Raw genomic sequence first — 22676 nt, 5'->3', positions numbered from 1 at the left:
CTAGGCACTGCAGTGATGTCATAAAGCAGGGCCATTCAGCCCAGCGGGTCCTCTCCTTGTCCCTTTAAAGGTGGAGAGCTGGGACATCCTGTCTCAACACACATCCCCCCTGTTCATACTGAGAATCCCCGGGGAAGGGCCAGGGCCCAGAGTGTGTAACACAACTAAGGGGGAAAGAGGAGGCGAGACGGTGCAGTGTGGGAAATGAGGGGCAGATCGGACAAAGTGCTTTGAGTGGTGTGTCCAGCAATGAAAGTTAAACCAAACCAGAGGGAACAAATAAAAATGCAATCCAAGGGAAGCGGGAAGAAACCACAACCAGCCCAAAAGTGGGACTAATCGCCCCAAGGTCACTCAAGACAGTTAGCAACTGCTCCTAGTGACTGTGTGGCTGCAGGACTCGGCTTCACTCCAGTGTTTAATGGCACAGAGTGCTGGCCTCACACCCAGGGGGTCAATGCATTAGAATTCCAGGGGCAGTGAGAACATGCTTGGAAATATCCCAGAGAACATAAGAAATAGGAGCAGGAGTAGGCCATTTGGCCCATTGAGCCTGCTCCGCCATTCAATAAGATCATGGCTGATGGGATCCTGGCCTCAACTCCACTTCACTGCCCGCTCCCCAAAGCCCTTGACTCCGTTCTCCTTCAAAAATCTGTATCATCACTTAAATATGTTCAAAGACCCATCCTACACAGCTCTCTGGGGTAGAGAATTCCAAAGATTCACCACCCTCAGAGAAGAAATTCCTCCTAATTTCTGTTTTAAATGGGCAACCCCTTATTCTGAAACTATGGCCCCTCGGTTCCCCCATGAGGGGAAACATCCTCTCTCATCTACCCTGTCAGGAGCAGTGAAAGCTCAATGGGCCCCAGCATATGCTCATCGCAAAACCCCGGCAAAGGAAAAAGTCAGCTCTGAAGCCAGTTTGCTGCTCCTTCTGCCCAGCACTGCCTGCACCCCCAGCACACGGAGGGGGAATTTTAGCCTCAGTATTACAGGTTTCATTTACAGGCTGGTGAGAGGAATAGTTCATACTGACACCGAGCTGTGTGTTTGGTTCAGTCTGTATATGACTGATGGGCTCTTTTAAATTTGAGTGGTCATGTATTCGAATTCCCCGTAACTCTAATGGTGGATATAAAAGAGAGATGTGTTCAAATCAAAGAGTCTCCTTGGAGATTCTCAGAGAAGGAACAGGTCAGCTTGAAACGCTGAAAAAGAGAACATTTTTTATAAGTTTTCAATCAGCAGTTTTTGACCGATATTGACTCCCACAGGGACAGAGAATTCTACAATAAGGAACTGGTCACGATTTGAAAGGTATTAAAGGATTCGAGGGGCTCTTTATTTTGTTCACTCGAGGAGTTAGACAACAGACTTCCTGCTGTCAATAAGGAGTTGGATTATTGGGCCGTGATGTATTTACTTGTTCATATTTTGTTAAATACATTTGCTGAGTGGATTTAAATTCAAGACGAGGTTTGCAGGCATGCTGCTCTATTCACACAGCGATGGTGAGAGAGATGCTGTGAGGCACACGCTAAGTCCAGTAGCTGAACATGATTAACAAACTGTGTTTTGTGTTTAGTGATCCCGGGCATGTTACCGAGACCGTCCCTGGATACCAAGGCAAGGAGAGGCACTCTGGAAGGTAGGGGGAGCTGGGACTTGTCCCTGAGAGTAACGAACAGGTTTGAGAACTGAAATAATGTAGAGTTAGAATTGAAAAAAGGCCCAAAATAGAGCAGTCAGAAACAGGACATCAATTAGTTTCCTCTTATCTTGGAGACATTAAATATCGACACACTGTTTTATTTGAAATATCAAAATATTAAACAACAGCCCAGTTACAGGGGTCATTAACATCAGCAGAAACAAACCCCAACTGTCAGAATGAACATGGTTCAGCCAGGATGTGCTTAACATCAGCAATAACAGTAGACTCCCACCCCTGCAGTCACTTGTGAACATGCTGGTGTGTCAGCAGGATGGATGAATGAGTGAATCCCTTCCCACACTCTGAGCAGGTGAACGGCCTCTCCCCAGTGTGAATTTGCTGGTGAGTAAGAAGTCTGGATGACTGAGTGAATCGCTTCCCACACTCCAAACAGGTGAATAGGCTCTCCCTGGTGTGAACTTGCTGGTGTGTTAGAAGGTTAAATGAACTAGTGGATCCCTTCCCACACTCAGAGCAGATCAACAGTCTCTCCCCAGTGTGAACTTGCTGGTGTGTCAGCAGGTTGGATGACTGAGTGAATCCCTTCCCACACTCAGCAGGTGAATAGCCTCTCCCCAGTGTGAACTCGCTGGTGTGTCAGCAGGGTTGATGATGAAGGGAATCCCTTTCCACACATGGAGCAAGTGAATGGGCTCGCCCCAGTGTGAACTTGTTGGTGTGTCAGAAGGTTGGATGACTGAGTGAAATGCTTCCCACACATGGGGCAGGTGAATGGCCTCTCCCCGGTGTGACTGCATCGATGAGTTTCCAGCTCAGACGGGTAACTGAATCCCTTTCCACAGTCCCCACATTTCCACGGTTTCTCCATGGTGCAGGTGTCCTTGTGACTCTCCATGTTTGGATGATCAGTTGAAGCCTCGTCCACACACACAACACGTGTAATGGTTTCTCCGTGCTGTGAATGGTGCAATGTTTTTTCAGGTTGTGTAACTGGTTAAAGCTCCTTCCAGTCAGTGCACTGGAACACTCACGCGGATGTGTGTGTCTCAGTGCTTTTCCAGTCATGCCGATTTGTGAAATATTTTCTCAAAGACAGAACAAGCAAATAATTCTCCTGCCACATTCAAAGGCCTGAGGAATCAAGTAACTGTCAGATCTTGACGTGATGTTTGGTTTCTGTTTCCAGTCTGAAAATCTCCCCTTCTAATATCCTGTAAAAGGAGATTACAGAACTCATCACTAAGTATAGAACAGACAATTCTAGATTCTATGGAACATTCTTTCCTCTCTTGTTCCCCCAAAGCTGTAAATCCCCATCCGACTCTCTCCCTCCTCCCTGTGCTGAAAGCCAAACACATCGCACGTCTCAAGACAGTTTGTCCTCCGCTCCCAGTTTTCACCACCAACTCTGGCTGGGTGCAATTCTACACTCACTGGTTCCCCTCCCTCTCCCTTCCCTGAAGGCGCTGACTCTGGCTGGGTTCAGTTCTACACTCACTGGTTCCCCTCCCCTGAAGGTGCTGACTCTGGCTGGGTTCAGTTCTACACTCACTGGTTCTCCTCCCCTGAAGGTGCTGATTCTGGCTGGGTTCAGTTCTACACTCACTGGTTCCTCTCCCTCTCCTCCCCTGAAGGTGCTGACTCTGGCAGGTTTCAGTTCTACACTCACTGGTCACCTGAAATATAAAAGAAAATAATGGAAATACTCAGGCAACATCTGTAGAGATAGAAATAGAGTTAGCGTATCAGGTCACTTTCCTTTCATCAGAACTGGAAAATAGGAGCAGGGGTCGGCCCTCCGGCCCCTCGAGCCTGCTCCGCCATTCAATAAGATCATGGCTGATCATCAACCTCAATTCCACTTTCCCGCCCCATCTCCCTATCTCTTGATTCCCCGAGACTCCAAAAATCTATCTATCTCAGTCTTGAATATAAGTTTTAAATTAGTGCAGAGGCAGGGAAAGAGGGGAGGAAAGACAGGAGTGATTAAATGACAAAAGGGATGATGCAGCAAGGCAAAAGGAGATGGTGATGGGACAAGAAACAAAAGATGGGTCTGGAGGAGGTGTAAATGGAGATCATTACCAACAGCTGCTGTACTAAACAATGGGAGCGGTGGTTATGGTGAAATTGTGGAACTCAATGTTGAGTCCGGAAGGTGAAATTCTGTGCCTCGAGCGTTATTAGAACAGTGGAGGAGGCCGAGGAGAGAGAGGTCAGAGAGGGAGTGGTCGGGAGAATTTCAATAACAAGCGATCAGAAACTCAGAGTCACGCTTGCGACTGAACGAAGGTGTTCCGCGATGCGATCATCCAATCTGCATTTGGTCTCTCCAATGTAGAGGACACTGCATCGTGAGCAGCGAATACAGTATACTAAATTCAAAGTAGTACAATAAATCGTTGTTTCACCTGGAAGGAGTGTCTGTGGCCCTGGATGGTGGGAAGGGAGGAGGTGAAAGGGCAGGTGTTGTATTTCCTATTTTAATGTAGGAAATGTGGCAGTTAATTTGTGCACAGAAAGCTCCCACAAACAGCAATGAACAGATAACGTATTTTCGTGATGTTGATTGAGGGATATATATTGGCCAGGTCGCCGAGGTAACTCCCCTGCTCTTCTTCGATATAGTTCCATGGGATCTTTTAAATCCACTCGAGTTACAGCCGGGTTCTCGGTTTAACGTCGCATCACAAGAGACGACATCTGACAGTGCAGTGCTCCCTCAGTGCTGCACTGGAGTGCCAGCCTGGACTTTTGTGCTCAAGTCTCTGGAGTGGGACTTGAGCAGTTCAGAGAACAGGGTGATCTAAATCTGGGCCCACCTGTTACAATTCTATGGGCTGTAAACCGTCTCCCCGGCAATTACCAGCACCTTCAGAAGAGATGCTGAGAAAGCCCCTGTGTGCAGAGTGAGAACAAAATCAATGAGTCAATGATTTTCTCTCCCGCCCACTCTTTGTTGTTTTACAAATATGGACAAAGAAGTTCCTTTGAACCATCCCAATTTATAACTATATTACATAAGATGTGAAATCAGTTATTTTCTGTAAAATTCTTTTTTGATCAGTTTTCATAAAAATCCTCCACATATATTGCATATGACAGGGGACAAGAGAGAGAGGGAAACCAGTCTCTATTTCTCCTTCATTTACAGACCCTCCCTGGTCTGTCACCAATTCTCCTTCATTTACGACGCTCCCTGACCAATCACCAATTCTCCTTCATTTACAGACCCTCTCTGACCATTCGCCATTTCTCCCTCACTGACAGACACTCCCTGACCAATCACCAATTCTCCTTCATTTACAGACCCTCCCTGACCAATCACCAATTCTCCTTCATTTACAGACCCTCCCTGGCCTGTCACCATTTCTCCTTCATTTACAGGCACCCCCTGACCACTCCATGTTTCTGCTTCATTTGCAGACGCTCCCTGACGAGTCGCCGCTTTGTGGATCTTTCTGTTGTGGCTTTCAACAGAAGAAACCCTGTTGGGTGGGGCAAACATTGCAATGTTTGGTAGTGAAATGGATTAGTTCAGGACAGACAGCAGGGATTATTTGAGGAAATAACAGTGCAGTGAGAAAGGAAATGCAGTGGATGTTGTGTAGATGGATTGTCAAAAGGTGTTTGATAAGGTGCTGGACAGGAGGCTTGTTGATCAAATTAAGGCTCATGTTATTAAAGGGAGTGGGGCAGCGTGGAGAGGAAGTTGGGTATAGGACAGAAAACAGAGAATAGTGGTTAATGGATGCTCTTCAGATCCGAGAAATGTAAACAGTGGTGTCCCCAGGGTCAGTGTTGGGACCATTGCTCTGCTCAATATAGAGAAATGATTTGGGCTTGGGTATATTGGGCACACGATCAAAATCTCCAGAGGAGACCAAAAAAGGGCCCATGGCCAACTGAAAGGACTGTACATAGTTTCAGTGTGAATACACAGGTTAGTAAATGGGGCAGGTAGATGTCAGCTGAAATGTAACAGAGAGAAATGTGAGGTGATACATTTTGGGACAAGGAAATTTTAAGAAAAGTACATTAAATGGTAAAAATGTAAAAGCAGTAGAGAAGCAGAATAGGAAAGAGGTGTTAGATTCTAGCTAATGCCTTGTCCTGTTAATTAGCAAGTCCAGTGTCAGAAACTATTACCTTAGCAAATAAATGTAAGATGAGCAGATTCTCTGTCCTCCACCGTAACTTATATTGACCCATCAATCAGAGTAAACATGCAAGTCCCGCGTGCCCACAGTAACTGACACAAGGTCAGCCCGCTGGATGGAACCTCGAGCGCCCTGAGCTTGATCTCCGGTGTCTCCAGTCCTGACTGTCCCCTTACATCAGTCTCCCCTCACTTTTATACACTGCAGTGATCCACCTCTGGCACCTGACTCTTCTGTGTCTTCTCTGCTGGGTTTGGGCAGGAAGCTGGGAAAAGACAGCTGGAATTTCTCTAATCTGTGATTTACAAGGACACTTTCCCTGGTTCCCAGCAGTTACTTTTCTTCAGTAATTTTCTCATTATCTCTAAACTACCCTGCCTGCTGATAGTTGTTATTTCTTATAGTTTCACAATTATAGGGATAAACATCACACATTATAAATCTAATCTATTGTGACATTCACTCTGGTTTCAGCTTGCATTGTGGTTACTGACAGACAAACCCTGTTCATTCCCCTGATCTGATTACAGATTCCAACAGTGGATTCAGTGAATGGAATGTCTTATCAGTGTTGCCATGGCAACCTGTCTGCACCGAATCGATTGTCGAGTTTCTAACTCAGACTAAACTTCTCTTTCACGCTATACACATTATATCAGCCAGTTTATGTCATAGAATCCATAGAAATTTACAGCACGGAGGGAGGCCATTTCGGCCCATCGTGTCCATACCGGCCGACTAAGAGCTATCCAGCCTAATCCCATCTTCCAGCTCCAGGTCCGTAGCCCTGCAGGTTACGGCACTTCAAGTGCACATCCAAGTATTTTTAAATGTGGTGAGGGTTTGTGCCTCTACCACCTTTTCAGGCAGTGAGTTCCAGACTCCCACCACCCTTTGGGTAAATACATTTCCCCTCATGTCTCCTCTATACCTCCATCCAATTACTTTAAATCTAGACCCTCTGGTTGTTGACCCCTCTGCCAAGGGAAACAGGTCTTTCCTATCTACTCTATCCAGGCCCCTCATAATCTTATACACTTCAATCAGGTCTCCCCTCAGCCTCCTCTGTTCTGAAGAAAACAGACCTAGACTATCCAATCTTTCCTCATAGCCAAAGTTCTACAGACCAGGCAACATTCTTGTAAATCTCCTCTACACCCTTTCCAGTGCAATCACATCTTTCCTGTAATATGGTGACCAGAACTGCACACAGTACTCCAGCTGCGGCCTAACCAGTGTTTTATGCAGTTCAAGCATAATGTCCTTGGCTCTTATATTCCATGTCTCGACTAATAAAGGCAAGTATTCCACATGCCTTCTTAATCACCTTATCTACCTGGCCTGCTACCTTCAGGGATCTGTGAACCTACACTCCAAGGTCCATTTGTGCCTCTACACCTTTCAATGCCGTACCAGTTAATGTGTATTCCTTTGTCTTATTAGACCTCCCCAAATGCATTACCTCACACTTCTCCGGATTGAATTCCATTTGTCACTGTTCTTCAGCTTTCTTCATTATCAACTACACAGCCTATTTTAGTGTCATCTGCAAACTTCTTAATCATACCCCCAACATTTAGGTGCAAGTCATTGATACATACCATAAAAAGCAAGGGACCCTGCACTGAGCCCTGCAGAACCCCACTGGATACAGACTTCCAGTCACAAAACACCCATCAACCATTACCCTTTGCTTCCTTCCTCTGAGCCAATTTTGGATCCAACTTGCCCCTTTACCTTGGATCCCATGGGCTTTTACTTTCATAACCAATCTGCCATGTGGGACCTTATCAAAAGATTTGCTAAGATTAATTTGCACTACAATATACGCACTGATCTTATCGACCCTCCTGTTTACCTCCTTGAAAAATTCAATCAAGTTAGTCAGGCATGACCTTCCCTTAATAAATCCATGCTGACTGTCCTTGATTAATCCATGTCTTTCCAAATGAAGATTTCTTTCCGTCAGGATTTTTTGCAATACTTTTCCCACCACTGAGGTTAGCATACTGGCCTGTAATAACTCGGTCTATCCCTTTCTCCCTTTTTAAGCAAAGGTCTTGGTCGGCAGGTGCAGACACGATGGGCCGAAATGGCCTCCTTCCATACTGTACATTTTTTTGATTCTATGAAAAAGTCCCGTTCATTCCTACTCTGTTTTCTGTCCATTAACCAATCATCAATCCATGCTAATATATTACCCTTAATCCCATGAGATGTATTTTAGCCATGTTATGTTAATATCTCTAAAACCTAGAAGGGCTTCAGATACACAAACCTTTAAAAGTGGGAGGACAAGTTGATGAAGTGGTTAAAAAGCACATGTGATCCTAAGTTTTATAAATAGGGGTGTGGAGTACAAAAGGGCAGAGGTCATGTAAACCTGTACTAATCATTGGTTCGACTTCAGTTCGAATATTGTGTCAGGTTTTGGGGATCTTACACCAGGAAGGATGTCGAGGCCATGGAGAGGGTGCAGAGAGATTCACTGAGACGATACCAGGGACAAGAGCCTTTAGTTATCAGGGGAGATTGGAGAAACTGGGGCTCTTTTCATTAGAACAAAGGAGAATTGGAGATCTGAGGGAGGTGGTCAGAATGTGATCAGGTAAATGAGGAAAAACTATTTCCACCAGTCGGTGAGTCAGTAACTCGAGGACATCAAATTCAAATCATCACCAAAAGGCTCAGACCCAGGGAGGAACTATCGAGCACACTGCACAACAATGTTCGGGACACTCACTGTCCCTCTGCATCTGTGTCCAGGTGATGGGTTTCTCTTATCTTTGGGTTAAATGATGTTCTCATCGAGGTGATGGATGTCAGTGCTGGGGAATGGGATATTCTGAGATCATATTGTCTGCCTGAAGCACTCTGCAGTCAGCTACAGCATGGGTTAGATACAGAGTAAAGCTCCCTCTACACTGTCCCATCAGCCACTCCCAGGGCAGGTACAGCACGGGTTAGATACAGAGTAAAGCTCCCTCTACACTGTCCCATCAACCACTCCCAGGGCAGGTACAGCACGGGTTAGATACAGAGTAAAGCTCCTTCTACACTGTCCCATCAAACACTGCCAGTCCACAATGAGCAGGGCTCAGTGAGGTTGGTTGCGAGGCACTGCAGTGATGTCATAAAGCAGGCCATTCAGCCCAGCTGGTCCTCTCCATGTCCCTTTAAAGGTGGAGAGCTGGGACATCCTGTCTCAACACACATTCCCCCTCTTCATACTGAGAATCCCTGGGGAAGGCCCAAGGTCCAGAGTGTGGAACACATCCAGGGGGAAAGAGAGAGAAGGTGTGGTAAATCAAGGAGTAGGGACTGAGGGACACCAAGCTGAAGTTTTAGAGGAAGAGTGAGTTCAGTAGTTTAAGATCCAGGGAGAGAACAAGGCATATTGCACAAATTGCTACTATTTTACCCTTCTCTTCCTCTCCACCCCTGATGGTGCTGACTCTGGCTGGGTTCAGTACTACACTCACTGGTTCCTCTCCCTCTCCACCCTTAAAAGGTGCTGACTCTGGCTGGGTTCCATTCTGCATTCACCAATACATGACCCATGTGCCCAATTTCCCTGTATGAACCTCGACAGCGAGTGTCAACAGGCTATTCCACTGTCCTCACCTGAGGCCTCACACGTGTATTTTCCAGCAGGGTCACTGGACCCTCCTCCCAATGGCTCAGTGGGTAAAGGTAACGCCCAGTGTGACTGAATCATAGGAACAGGAGGGACCCAGGTTTAATCCTGTCTGCATATCCTCTCCTTCTAATCCCCTGTAAAAGCTGTTTACAAATATCATCAGGAACATAGGAACAGGAAAAGACCATTCGGCCCCTTGAGCCTGTTCCGCCATTCAATTAAATCATGGCTGATCAGTATTTTAACTCCGTCTACCTGCCTTGGTTCCATCGCCCTTAATACCTTTGCCGAAGAAGAATCTATCAACCTCAGTTTTGTAATTTTCAATTATCCCCCATCCTCAGTTTTATTGGGAACAGAGTTCTTGATTTCCACTACCCTTGAAGAACATATGAGGATAAGAAATCGGAGGAGTGGGCCATGCGGTCCCTCGAGCCTGCTCCGCCATTCAATAAGATCATGGCTGATCTTCTCCCTCAACTCCACTTTCCCTCACTATCCCCGTATCCCTTGATTCCTTTCGTGCCCAAAAATCTATCGATCTCCGCCCTGAATATACTCAATGACTGAGCATCCACAGTCCTCTGGAGTAGAGAATTCCAAAGATTCACATCCCTGAGTGAAGACATTTCTCATCTCAGTCCTAAATAGCCGACCCCTTATCCCAAGACTGTGACCCCTATTTCTAGACTCTCGAGCCAAGAGAAACAGCCTCTCAGCATTTGTGTGAGGAAGTGCTTCCTGACATCACCCCTGAATGGCCTAGCTCTGACTTGAAGGTTATTTCCCCTTGTTGTGGACTCCCTCACCACTCCTTGAGTGGTCTGCACAGTGCGGTCTTAAACGGAGTGTACTTAAACAGAATGGTTTATTTGGGAACTTGGAAAGAGTGGGAATTGGGAGAAGAGGGGGAAGGAGTTGCAGCTTTTTGCCACACTGTTTGTAATGCTTTGTGTTACAGGTAGATATTTAATGTCATTATCCATTACTCAATGCAGATCAAGTAAGAAGTCAAAGAACTAAACTGTAAAATAAGTTACTTAAATACAAATGTAATAACATTTAATTAAATAGAACATGGTGATATAGGGCTGGCAGTGCAGGTGGTGTGTCACAAATGCAGCATGTGGGAGTTTGTGGGGAGCATTGTGATCCCGGACAAACACCTTTGCAGTAAGTGCATGCATGCTGAGGAGCTTCAGCTCAGAGTTGTTGAGCTGGAGTCTGAGGTGCAGACATTGTGGGGCATCAGGGAGGGGGGAGTTATCTGGACACTTTGAAAGGGAATGTAGTTGTGTTGGGGGACAGTATAGTCAGAGAGATAGATACTGTTCTCTGCAGACGCGACCGGAAGTTTCGAAGGTTGTGTTGCCTGCCCGGTGCCAGGGCTAAAGAATCTCCTCACAGCTGGAGAAGAACTTGGAGTGAGAAGGGGGGGATCCAGTTGTCGTGGTCCATGTAGGAACCAACAACATAGGTAGAACTAGAAATGAGGTTCTGCTGAAGGAGTCGGGGTCCAAATTAAAAAGCAGAACCTCAAAGGTAATAATCTCTGGATTGTTACGTGAGCCACGCGGCAATTGGTACAGGGAGAAGCAGATTGGAAAGTTAAAAGTGTGACTCAAAGAGTGGTGTGGGAGGCAAGGGTTTTGCTTCATGGACACTGGCACCAGTACTAGGGAAAGACGGAGCTGTTCCATTGGGACAGGCCCAACTTAAAACGGGCTAGAGGCTAGAACCAGGGTCAAAGTCCGAGGTCCCATGGAGGGACAAAGCCGGTGTCAGCAGGATGGGGCCGACACGGAGCATCGACGAACCGCTGTCCAAATTCAGAGACAGGTGGAGCAGGCGAGTGAAGTCCAGAGGCTATTTGAGGGGCAGAGAGTTCGAGGAGGGAGGTTGTTGCCATAGGAATCAGAGTCGGTGGCGGGAAAGGAAGCTGATGGCGAAACATTTGCAAGTTGGAGGTCACCGTAGGTCAATAAGAATATAAGAATTAGGAACAGGAGTAGGCCATCTAGACCCTTGAGCCTGCTCCGCCATTCAATAAGATAATGGCTGATCTGGCTGTGGACTCAGCTCCACTTACCCGCCCTCTCCCCATAACCCTCAATTCCCTTATTGGTTAAAAATCTATCTATCTGTGACTTGAAAACATTCAATGAGCTAGCCTCGACTGCTTCCTTGGGCAGAGAATTCCAGATTCACAACCCTCTGGGAAATTCCTTCTCAACTCGGTTTTAAATTGGCTCCCCCGTATTTTAAGGCTGTGCCCCCTAGTTCTCGTCTCCCCTACCAGTGGAAACAACCTCTCTGCCTCTATCTTGTCTATCCCTTTCATTATTTTAAACGTTTCTATAAGATCACCCCTCATCCTTCTGAACTCCAAGGAGTAAAGACCCAGTCTACTCAATCTATCATCATAAGGTAACCCCCTCATCTCCGGAATCAGCCTAGTGAATCGTCTCTATACCCCCTCCAAAGCTAGTATATCCTTCTTTAAGTAAGGTGACCAAAACTGCACGCAGTACTCCAGGTGCGGCCTCACCAATACCCTGTATAGTTGCAGCAGGACCTCCCTGCTTTTGTACTCCATTCCTCTCACAATGAAGGCTAACATTCTATTCACCTTCCTGATTACCTGCTGCACCTGCAAACTAACTTTTTGGGATTCATGCACAAGGACCCCCAGGTCCCTCTGCACCTCAGCATATTGTAATTTCTCCCCATTCAAATAACATTCCCTTTTACTGTTTTTTTTCCCCCAAGGTGGATGACTTCACACTTTCCGACATTGTATTCCATCTGCCAAACCTTAGCCCATTCGCTTAACCTATCCAAATCTCTTTGCAGCCTCTCTGTGTCCTCTACACAACTCGCTTTCCCACTAATCTTAGTGTCATCTACAAATTTTGTTACACTACACTCTGTCCCCTCTTCCAGGTCATCTATGTATATTGCAAACAGTTGTGGTCCCAGCACTGATCCCTGTGGCACACCACTAACCACCGATTTCCAACCCGAAAAGGACCCATTTATCCCGACTCTCTGCTTTCTGTTCGCCAGCCAATTCTCTATCCATGCTAATACATTTCCTCTGACTCCGCGTACCTCTATCTTCTGCAGTAACCTTTTGTGTGGCACCTTATCGAATGTCTTTTGGAAATCTAAATACACCACATCCATCGGTACACCTCTATCCACCATGCGCGTTATATCCTCAAAGAATTCTAGTAAATTAGTTAAACATGATTTCCCCTTCATGAATCCATGCTGCGTCTGCTTGATTGCACTATTCCTATCTAGATGCCCTGCTATTTCTTCCTTAATGATAGTTTCAAGCATTTTCCCCACTACAGATGTTAAACTAACCGGCCTATAGTTACCTGCCTTTTGTCTGCCCCCTTTTTTTAAACAAACAGAGGCATTACATTAGCTGCTTTCCAATCCGCTGGTACCTCCCCAGAGTCCAGAGAAGCGGCAGAGAAAATTAAAACCACAAGCCAGCGAGCAGCAAAGCTGGAAACCGGTAGAATGATCAGTTGAAGCCTCGTCCACACACAGAACACATGTATGGTTTCTCCCTGCTGTGAATGGTGCGATGTTTTTTTCAGGCTGTGTAACTGGTTAAAGCTCTTTCCACAGGCAGTGCACTGGAACACTCTCACACGGGTGTGTGTGTCTCGGTGCTTTTCCAGTCACACTGATGTTTGAAATCTGTTCCCACAGACAGAACAGAGAAACATTTCTCCTTCCACATTCAAAGGCTGATGATATTCAAGTCCTGAGAAATCGAATAACTACATCAGATCTTGACGTGATGTTTCATTTGAGTTTCCTGTCTGCAAATCTCACCTTCTAATACACTGTGAAAGGAGATTTCAAAACTCATCATTGAAAGTACAGGACAGAAATTCAGAATAGGCATATGTACTTTCCATGGAAGATTCTTTCCTTTCTTGTTCCCATAAAGCTGTAAATCCCTGTCCCACACATTGTCCCTCCTGCTGTGCTGAAATCCAAGCACATCGCACATCTCCTAGACTGTTTCTCCTCCACTCCCAGTTTTCACTACCAATTCTGGCTGGGTTCAGTTCTACAGTCACTGGTTCCCCTCCCTTTACTCCCCTGAAGGTGCTGACTCTGGCTGGGTTCAGTTCTACACTCACCAGTTTCTTTCCACTATGTGACCCATGTGCCCAATCTCCATGTGTGAACCTCGACAGTGATTGGTGTGCAAAATTAAAGCACATGGTATTGGGGGTAATGTGCTGACGTGGATAGAGAACTTGTTGGCAGACAGGAAGCAGAGAGTCGGGATGAATGGGTCCTTTTCAGAATGGCAGGCAGTGACTAGAGGAATGCCGCAGAGCTCGGTGCTGGGACCCCAGCTACTTACAATATACATTAATGATTTATATGAAGGAATTGAGTGTAATATCTCCAAGTTTGCAGATGACACTAAGCTGGGTGGCAGTATGAGCTGTGAGGAGGATACTAAGAGGCTGCAGGTTGACTTGGACAGGTTCGGTGAGTGGGGAAATGCATGGCAGATGCAGTATAATGTGGATAAATGTGAGGTTATCCACTTTGGGGGCAAAATCACGAAGGCAGAATATTATCTGAATGGCGGCAGATTAGGAAAAGGGGAGGTGCAACGAGACCTGGGTGTCATGGTACATACATCAGTCATTGAAAGTAGGCATGCAGGTACAGCAGGGCAGTGAAGGCGGCAAATGGTATTTTGACCTTCACAGCTAGGAGATTTGAGTACAGGAGCAGGGAGGTCTTACTGCCGTTGTACAGGTGAGGCCTCACCTGGAATATTGTGTTCAGTTTTGGTCTCCTAATCTGAGGAAGGACATTTTTGCTATTGAGTGCTGCGAAGGTTCTATTGTTGAGGCCAATTCACTAAATATATTCAAAAAGGAGTTAGATGAAGTCCTTACTACTAGGGGAATCAAGGGGTATGGTGAGAAAGCAGGAATGGAGTACTGAAGTTGCATGTTCAGCCATGAACTCATTGAATGGCGCTGCAGGCTAGAAGGGCCGAATGGCCTACTCCTGCACCTATTTTCTATGTTTCTATGTTCACCTGGCTGATTCCGAGGATGGCAGGACTGACATATGAGGAGAGACTGGATTGACTGGGCCTGTATTCACTGGAGTTTAGAAGGATGAGAGGGGATCTCATAGAAACATCTAAAATTCTGACGGGACTGGACAGGTTAGATGCAGGAAGAATGTTCCCGATGTTGGGAAAGTCCAGAACCAGGAGACACAGTCTAAGGATAAGGGTAAGCCATTTAGGACTGAGATGAAGAGAAACTTCTTCACTCAGAGAGTTGTTAATCTGTGGAATTCCCTACCGCAGAGAATTGTTAATGCCAGTTCATTGGATATATTCAAGAGGGAGTTAGATATGGCCCTTACGGCTAAAGGGATCAAGGGGTATGGAGAGAAAGCAGGAAAGGGGTACTGAGGTGAATGATCAGCTATTATCTTATTGAATGTTCGAAAGACCGAATGGCCTACTCCTGCACCTAGTTTCTATGTTTCTATGTCCTCACCTGAGGCCTCACACGTGCATTTTCCAGCAGGGTCACTGGAGCCTCCTCCCAATGGGTAAAGGTAACACCCAGTGTGACTGAATCATAGGAACAGGAGGGGCCCAGGTTTAATCCTGTCTGCATATCCTCCCCTTCTAATCCCCTGTAACAGCTGTTTACAAAAGTCATCACTGTGTAGGAACAGAGGAACAGAAAAAGGCCATTCAGCCCCTTGAGCCTGTTGTGCCATTCAGTTAGATCGTGGCTGATCAGTATTTTAACTCCATCTACCTGCCTTGGTTCCATCGCCCTTAATACCCTTGCCGAAGAATAATTTATCAATCTCAGTTTTGGAATTTTCAATTAGCCCCAGCCTCAATTTTATGGGGAACAGAGTTCCGGATTTCCACTACGCTGTAAGAGCATAAGAAATAGGAGCAAGAGTAGATCGTACGGCCCCTCTCGCCTGCCGCGCCATTCAATAAGATCAAGGTTGATCTTGTACTTCAACTCCACTTTCCCCGTATCCCTGGATTCCTTCAGTGTCCAAACATCTATCGATCTCGGCCCTGAATACACTCAATGACTGAGCATCCACAGCTCTTTGGGGCAGAGAATTCCAAAGATTCACAACCCTTTGAGTGAAGACATTTCTCCACATCTCAGTCCTAAATGGCCGTCCGTTATCCTGCGACTATGACCCCTAGTTCTAGACTCTCCAGACAAGAGAAACAGCCAATCAGCATTTGTGTGAGGAAGTGCTTCCTGACATTAGTCCTGAATGGCCGAGCTCTGATTTTAAGGTTGTGTCCCCTTGTTGTGGACTCCCTCACCAGAGGAAATAGTTTCTCTCCATCCACCCCATCAACTCCTTTAATCATCTTAAACACCTCAATTAAATCACCCCTTAATCTTCTATATTTCTCATAATTTACAAACTTCATCACTAAGTACAGGATCATAGAATCACAGAAGTTTACAGCACTGAGAGGCCATTCAGCCCATCGTGTCCGTGCTGGCCGACAAAGAGCTATCCAGCCAAATCCCACTTTTCAGCTCTTGGTCCGTGGCCTTGTAGATCACGGCACTTCAAGTGCACATCCAAGTTCGTTTTAAATGCTACAAGGGTTTCTGCCTCTACCACCCTTTCAGGCAGTGGTCTCCAGACACCTACCACCTCTGGGTGAAGAGATCTCCCCTCTAAACCTCCTACCACTTTATAATCTACGCCCCCATGGTTGTTGACCCTCTGCTGAGGGAAATAGGTCCTTCCTATCCACTCTATCTAGGCCCCTCATAATTTTATACACCTCAATTAGGTCTCCCCTCAGCCTCCTCTATTCCATAAAAAAACCCCAGCCTATCCCATCTTTCCTCATAGCTAAATTCTCCAGTCCAGGTAACATCCTCCTAAATCTCCTCTGTACCCTCTCTAGTGCAATGACATCTTTCTTATAATGTGGTGACCAGAACTGCATACAGTACTCTCGCTGTGACCCAAGTAGTGTTTTATACAGTTCAAGCATAACCTCCCTACTCTTGTATTCTGTGCCGCGGCTAATAAAGGCAAGTATTCTGCATGCCTTCTTAACCACCTTATCTACTTCCTGCGACCTTCAGAAATCTGTGGACATGCCCTCTAAGGTCCCTTTGTTCTTTTACACCTCATTGTCCTACGATTTATTGTGTATTCCCTTGCCTTGTTAGCCCTCCACAAATGCATTACCTCACACTTTTCCGGATTGAGTTCCATTTGCCACTGTTCTGTCCACCTGACCAGTCCATTGATATCTTCCGGCAGTCTATAGCTTTCTTTTTCACTATCAACCACACAGTCAACTTTTGTATCATCTTCCTTGCATTGAAGTATATACTATTTAGCATTGCCAAACCATGGAAGAGAGCGGCTGGGACACATTTCTGACACAGCTCAAGATTAACCCGCACGGCGACTTTGTTGTCGGTGATGATAGACGAGAAAGACCAAAGTGCCGTTTGGCCCCCTCAGTGTGGCCCTGAAGGACTGTGTCCAGGCTGAAGTTCTGTTCCCACCGTACAATCCTCCCCCCAGATTGTCCTCTCTGAGTTCGCCAGGTGATGCTAAACACTCAGGTGAGAAAGACAAAAATCCACAGCAATGTGTGAAAAGCAAAGCTGATTTATTTCCCATTCATCCAGAATATTAAACTCCAGCCCAGTTATAGGAGTCATCAGCAGAAAAATAAACCAACTGTCAGAATGAACATGGTTCAGTCCGGGATGTGATTAACAGTAGCAAGAACAGCAGAATCCCACCTCTGCAGTCACTTGTGAACTCGCTGGTGTTTCAGCAGGATCGAAGACTGAGTGAATCCCTTCCCACACTCTGAGCAGGTGAACGGCCTCTCCCCAGTGTGAATGCGCTGGTGTTCAGTGAGGAAGGATGACCGAGTGAATCCCTTCCCACACTCTGAGCAGGTGAACGGTCTCTCCCCAGTGTGAGTGCGCTGGTGTCTCAGAAGGTCGGATGACTGAACGAATCCCTTCCCACACTCGGAGCAGGTGAACAGCCTCTCTGCAGTGTGAACTCGCTGATGTCTCAGAAGGTCGGATGACCGAATGAATCCCTTCCCACACACGGAGCACCTGAACGGTCTCTCCCCAGTGTGAACACGTTGATGGCAGCTCAGTTCTGCTGAATTTTTATAGCACTTCCTGCAGTCCGGGCATTTAAAAGGTCTCTCGTCAGTGTGAATACGCTGGTGTCTCAGAAGGTTGGATGACTGAGTGAATCCCATCCCACAATCAGAGCAGGTGAAGGGCCTCTCCACGGTGTGCACTCGGTGTTTCAGCAGGTCAGATGACCGAGTGAATCCCTTCCCACACTCCGAGCAGGTGAACGGTCTCTCCCCAGTGTGAACTCGTTGGTGTCTCAGCAGGTTGCATGAATCAGTGAATCCCTTCCCACACTCAGAGCAGGTGAACGGCCTCTCCCCAGTGTGAACTCGCTGGTGTCTCAGCAGGCTACCTGACCGACTGAATCCTTTCCCACACACAGAGCAGGTGAACGGCCTCTCCCCAGTGTGAGTGCGCTGGTGTATAGCGAGTTTAGATGATCGACTGAACCCAGTCCCGCAGTGAGAGCACCTGAATGGGCTCTCCCCGGTGTGAACACGTTGATGGTACGTCAGTTCCCCGGAATGTTTATAGCTCTTCCCACAGTCCGGGCACTTAAAAAGTCTCTCGTCAGTGTGAACTCGCTGGTGTATCAGAAGGTGGGATGAACGAGCGAATCCCTTCCCACACTCGGAGCAGGTGAACGGCCTCTCCCCGGTGTGACTGCACTTGTGTCTCAATAGGCCAGAGATTTGGCTGAAGCCTTGTCCACACACAGAACACGTGTACACTTTCTCCCCACTGTCAACGGTGCTTTTTGCTTCCATATTGAGAGGCCGATGATATTCGGGTCCCGATGAATCGAGTGACGCTGTCAGATCTTGATGCGGTCTGCGATTTGAGTTTCCCGTCTGCAAATCCTCCCCTTCTAATACCCTGTAAAATTAATTTAAAACAGGAAAAAGGGAGTGAGAGAGAGAAAACAGAGGCAGATTAGTAATTTGAACTTAATGAGCCTGCTAATTTGTGGGGCTGGCACTAGAACAAAGTGACCATGAAAGCGACCGAATTGTCGTAAAAACCCAACTGGTTCACTAATGTCTGATTCTGGCTGGGTTCAGTTCTACACTCACTGGTTCTCCTCCCCTGAAGGTGCTGACTCTGGCTGGGTTCAGTTCTACACTCACCAGTTTCTCTCCAATATGTGACCCATGTGCCCAATGTCCACGTGTGAACCTCGACAGTGAGTGTCGACAAGCTATTCCCCTGTCCTCACCTGAGGCCTCACACGTGCATTTTCCAGCAGGGTCACTGGAGCCTCCTCCCAATGGCTCAGTGGGTAAAGGCACCGACCAGTGTGACTGAGTCACATTAACAGGAGGGGCCCAGGTTTAATCCCCTCGGCGTATCCTCTCCTTCTAAACCCCTGTAAAAGCTGTTTACAAAAGTCGTCACTGTAAGTAGGAACATAGAAACAGGAATAGGCCATTCGGCCCCTTGAGCCTGATCAATTGGCCCCCAGCCTCAGTTATATGGGAAACATCGAGTTCTGCATTTCCATTACCCTTTAAGAACACAAGAAATTGGAGCAGGATTAGGCCCATTGGCCCCTCGAGCCTGCTCCACCATTCAGTAATATCATGGCTGATCTTCTACCTCAACTCCACTCTGGTTACCGACCCTTCTGACACTGAAAATTATTTCTCCTTATTAAGAGGGTTGGCGGGCTGGAGGAGATTACAGAGATAGGGAGGGGCAAGGCCTTGGAGGGTGTCATGTATGTAACCACAATGTAACACCACTGTATTACTGTATACACTCAACCTAGATGCACACCTTGACAAGGGGTGAACTTGTGGGAGACACTCCTTACCTGATCACACAGGTGTAAAAAGAGAGGTCCCACACAGGGTCATCATCTTTGGAGTCCTGCAAATAAAGAGAGCAGGTCACAGAGTGACCTTGTCCCCAGAATGTGCCTCGTGTGGTTTCATGCTGTAGAGTAAGGACTTTACATTGGCGACAAGAAACGGGAATTCACGAGAATGGCCACCGGTAGCACAGAGGAACGGTACTGTGCTGGGGAAGACTGGGACGATTCTGTCGAGAGGCTTCAGCAAAGCTTCATTACGAAAGAATGGCTAGATGATGCAGCGGCTGACAAGCGAAGGGCTCATCTTTTGATCGGCTGCGGACCAAAGACTTTCATGCTCATGAAGGACTTACTAGCACCCGAAAAGCCGGCGGACAAAACCTTTGAAGAACTTACTGAATTGATTGGGAAGCACCTCAAACCGGCGAGTAGCATACATATAGCCTGACACAGATTCTACACCCACTGACGTCATGAAGGACAGAGCATACCGGACTTCGTAGCGGACCTCTGGCGTTTGGCCAGCCTCTAAGTTCACAGACGCCTGCACGGGGATTTGCTAAGGGATTTCTTTATCGAGGGCATCGGTCATGCGGGAATTTCCACAAATTAATTGAGACCAAGGATTTGACCTTAGAAGCGGCGGCGTTGATGGCTCAAACTTTCATGGCGGGGGAGGAAGACACGAAAATAATATACGCGCGCAACTCTGCCTCTAACGCGGTGATGGATCAGGGAGTCAACATCATCAATGTGACTCAGGCAGGCAGGGGCAGTCCAACATTCCCCAGGCAGCAATAGACCCCAGAGTAGGACTGTAACAGACAATGGCAGGCTGAACGGACATTCACGCCATCACAGTGGACAATGTGGCTCGGGACGGGGCCATTGACACCCACTAATAGGGTACTTAAGAGCAGTCAAAGGGACAGTCAGCGAGGAATGCCTGGCCATAGTCCCTTTGTTCCCAACAATAGAAACTTTAACTCATGCTGGAGGTGTGGGGGAAAACACTCAGCTAGATCTTGCAGATTTCAACAGTTTGTCTGCAGGAACTGTAATCTCAGTGGCCATTTAGCTCAAATGTGCAGGAAGCCTGCAACCAGACTAATATATGAGGCGGATGGATCAGGAGAGGGTTCTTTGAAGCAGGATGACTTTTGGGGCGAATCGATGGATGCCGAAGCTTAGCGGGTCCATGTGGCGAATATTCACAGCTCATACACCAGAACGCCATCAATGATGATGAGCGTTTTATTAAACGGCATCCCTGTACGCATGGAGCTGGACACTGGGGCCAGCCTGTCACTCATGGGCGTTCAGCAATTTGAGAAGCTATGGCCACTTAAAGCCAACAGACCCAAATTAGCACATAGAGACACAATTACGGACTTACACCAAAGAAATCATTCCGGTACTAGGCAGTGCAATGTTGGCTGTCACACCCAATGGGATAGTGAATCGGCTGCCACTCTGGATTGTCCCGGGCAATGGTCCAGCACTGTTGGGGAGGAGCTGGTTAGCCGAGATGAACTGGAAATGGGGGGATGTTCACGCAATGTCGTCTGTGGAGCGAAGTTCGTGCTCACAAGTCCTACAACAATTCGATTCACTATTCCAACCGGGCGTCGGGACTTTCAAAGGCACTAAGGTAGTGATACACATCACCCCAGACGCCAGGCCAGTGCACCACAAAGCCAGAGCGGTGCCATATGTGATGCGGGAAAAGATCGAGAGCGAATTGGACCGGTTGTTGAGAGAGGGCATCATCTCGCCTGTTGAATTCAGCGACTGGACGAGCCCCATCATGCCCGTCCTAAAAGAGGATGGCTCTGTCAGGATCTGTGGAGACTACAAGGCCACCATCAATCTGGTGTCCCTACAAGATCAATACCCGCTCCCGACAGCAGAGGACCTCTTCGCCACGCTGGCAGGCTGCAAGCTGTTCACCAAGTTTGACCTCACTTCAGCCTATATGACCAAGGAACTGGCCGACGAATCTAAACTACTGACCACCATCACCACGCACAAGGGACTGTTCGTTTATAACAGGTGCCTGTTTGGCATTAGATCAACGGCCGCAATTTTTCAATGATTCATGGAAAGCCTACTTAAATCCATTCCTGGAATGATCGTATTCCAGGACGACATCCTCATCACGGATCGAGACACCGAGGAACATCTCCACAACCTGGAGGAGGTGCTATGACGACTGGACCAGGTAGGCCTGCGACTCAAGAAGTCTAAATGTCTGTTCTTAGCTCCTGAGGTTGAGTTTCTGGGCACGAGGGTTGCTGCAGATGGGATTCGGCCCACCGAATCCAAAACAGAGGCGATTCGACGAGCACCCAGGCCCTGCAACACATCGGAGTTGCGTTCATTCCTGGGACTCGAACTATTTCGGGAACTTTCTGTCGAACTTGAGCATGTTGTTGGAGCCGCTACACGTGCTCCTGCATAAAGGTTGCGATTGGTTTTGGGGGGACTGTCAGGAACGGGCTTTTGATCAGGCGCGAAACCTACTTTGTTCAAACAAGTTGTTGACCCTGTACGACCCCTGTAAAAAAATTGGTTCTGACATGTGATGCATCGTCCTATGGGGTTGGGTGCGTGTTGCAGCAGGGCAATGCTGAGGGTCAACTACAACCTGTGGCTTATGCCTCCAGGTCGCTCTCTCAAGCAGAACGGGGATATGGGATGGTCGAGAAGGAAGCGCTTGCGTGTATCTATGGTGTAAAAAAAATGCATCAGTACCTCTTTGGTAGGAAGTTTGAATTAGAGACGGACCACAAGCCATTAACATCCCTATTGTCAGACAGCAAGGCCACCAATGCCAACACATCAGCTCGCATACAGCGATGGGCTCTCACGCTGGCTGCCTATGACTACTCCATCCGGCACCGGCCCAGCACTGAAAATTGCACTGACGCGCTCAGCAGGCTTCCACTGGCCACCACTGAGGGGACAGCGGAGCAAAGTGCCGAGATGGTCATGGCTGTCGATGCCTTTGACAGCGCAGGCTCCCCCATCACAGCCTGCCAGATCAAAATCTGGACGAACAGAGATCCCCTCCTATCCCTGATTAAGAAATGTGTCCTGACTGGGGATTGGGCGCCCGCACACGGAGCATGCCCTGAGGAGGTCAGACCGTTCCACAGACGGATGGATGAGCTCTCCA

The 22676-nt window shown here is 47.4% G+C and overlaps 1 protein-coding gene across 1 annotated transcript in view; it reads right to left on the bottom strand.

Moving 5' to 3' along the window:
* Positions 1–2194: 2194 nt before the first annotated feature.
* Positions 2195–22676, bottom strand: part of LOC139273709 (zinc finger protein 271-like) — a 54110-nt gene continuing 33628 nt past the window's right edge. Inside the window, exons 2-4 of the mRNA XM_070890752.1 lie at positions 19499–19554; positions 17338–18561; positions 2195–2472 (exon numbers count right to left, since the gene is read on the bottom strand). Coding sequence (XP_070746853.1) covers positions 2274–2472; positions 17338–18561; positions 19499–19554 — 1479 coding nt within the window. The 3' untranslated portion in view covers positions 2195–2273. The remainder of the gene's footprint in view (positions 2473–17337; positions 18562–19498; positions 19555–22676) is intronic.

The sequence above is a fragment of the Pristiophorus japonicus genome, chromosome 9, assembly GCF_044704955.1.
Source record: "Pristiophorus japonicus isolate sPriJap1 chromosome 9, sPriJap1.hap1, whole genome shotgun sequence".
NCBI classification, from domain to species: Eukaryota; Metazoa; Chordata; class Chondrichthyes; family Pristiophoridae; genus Pristiophorus; species Pristiophorus japonicus.
The sequence above is the reverse complement of the archived record's forward strand: the minus strand, read 5'-3'. Positions and strand labels throughout refer to the sequence as shown.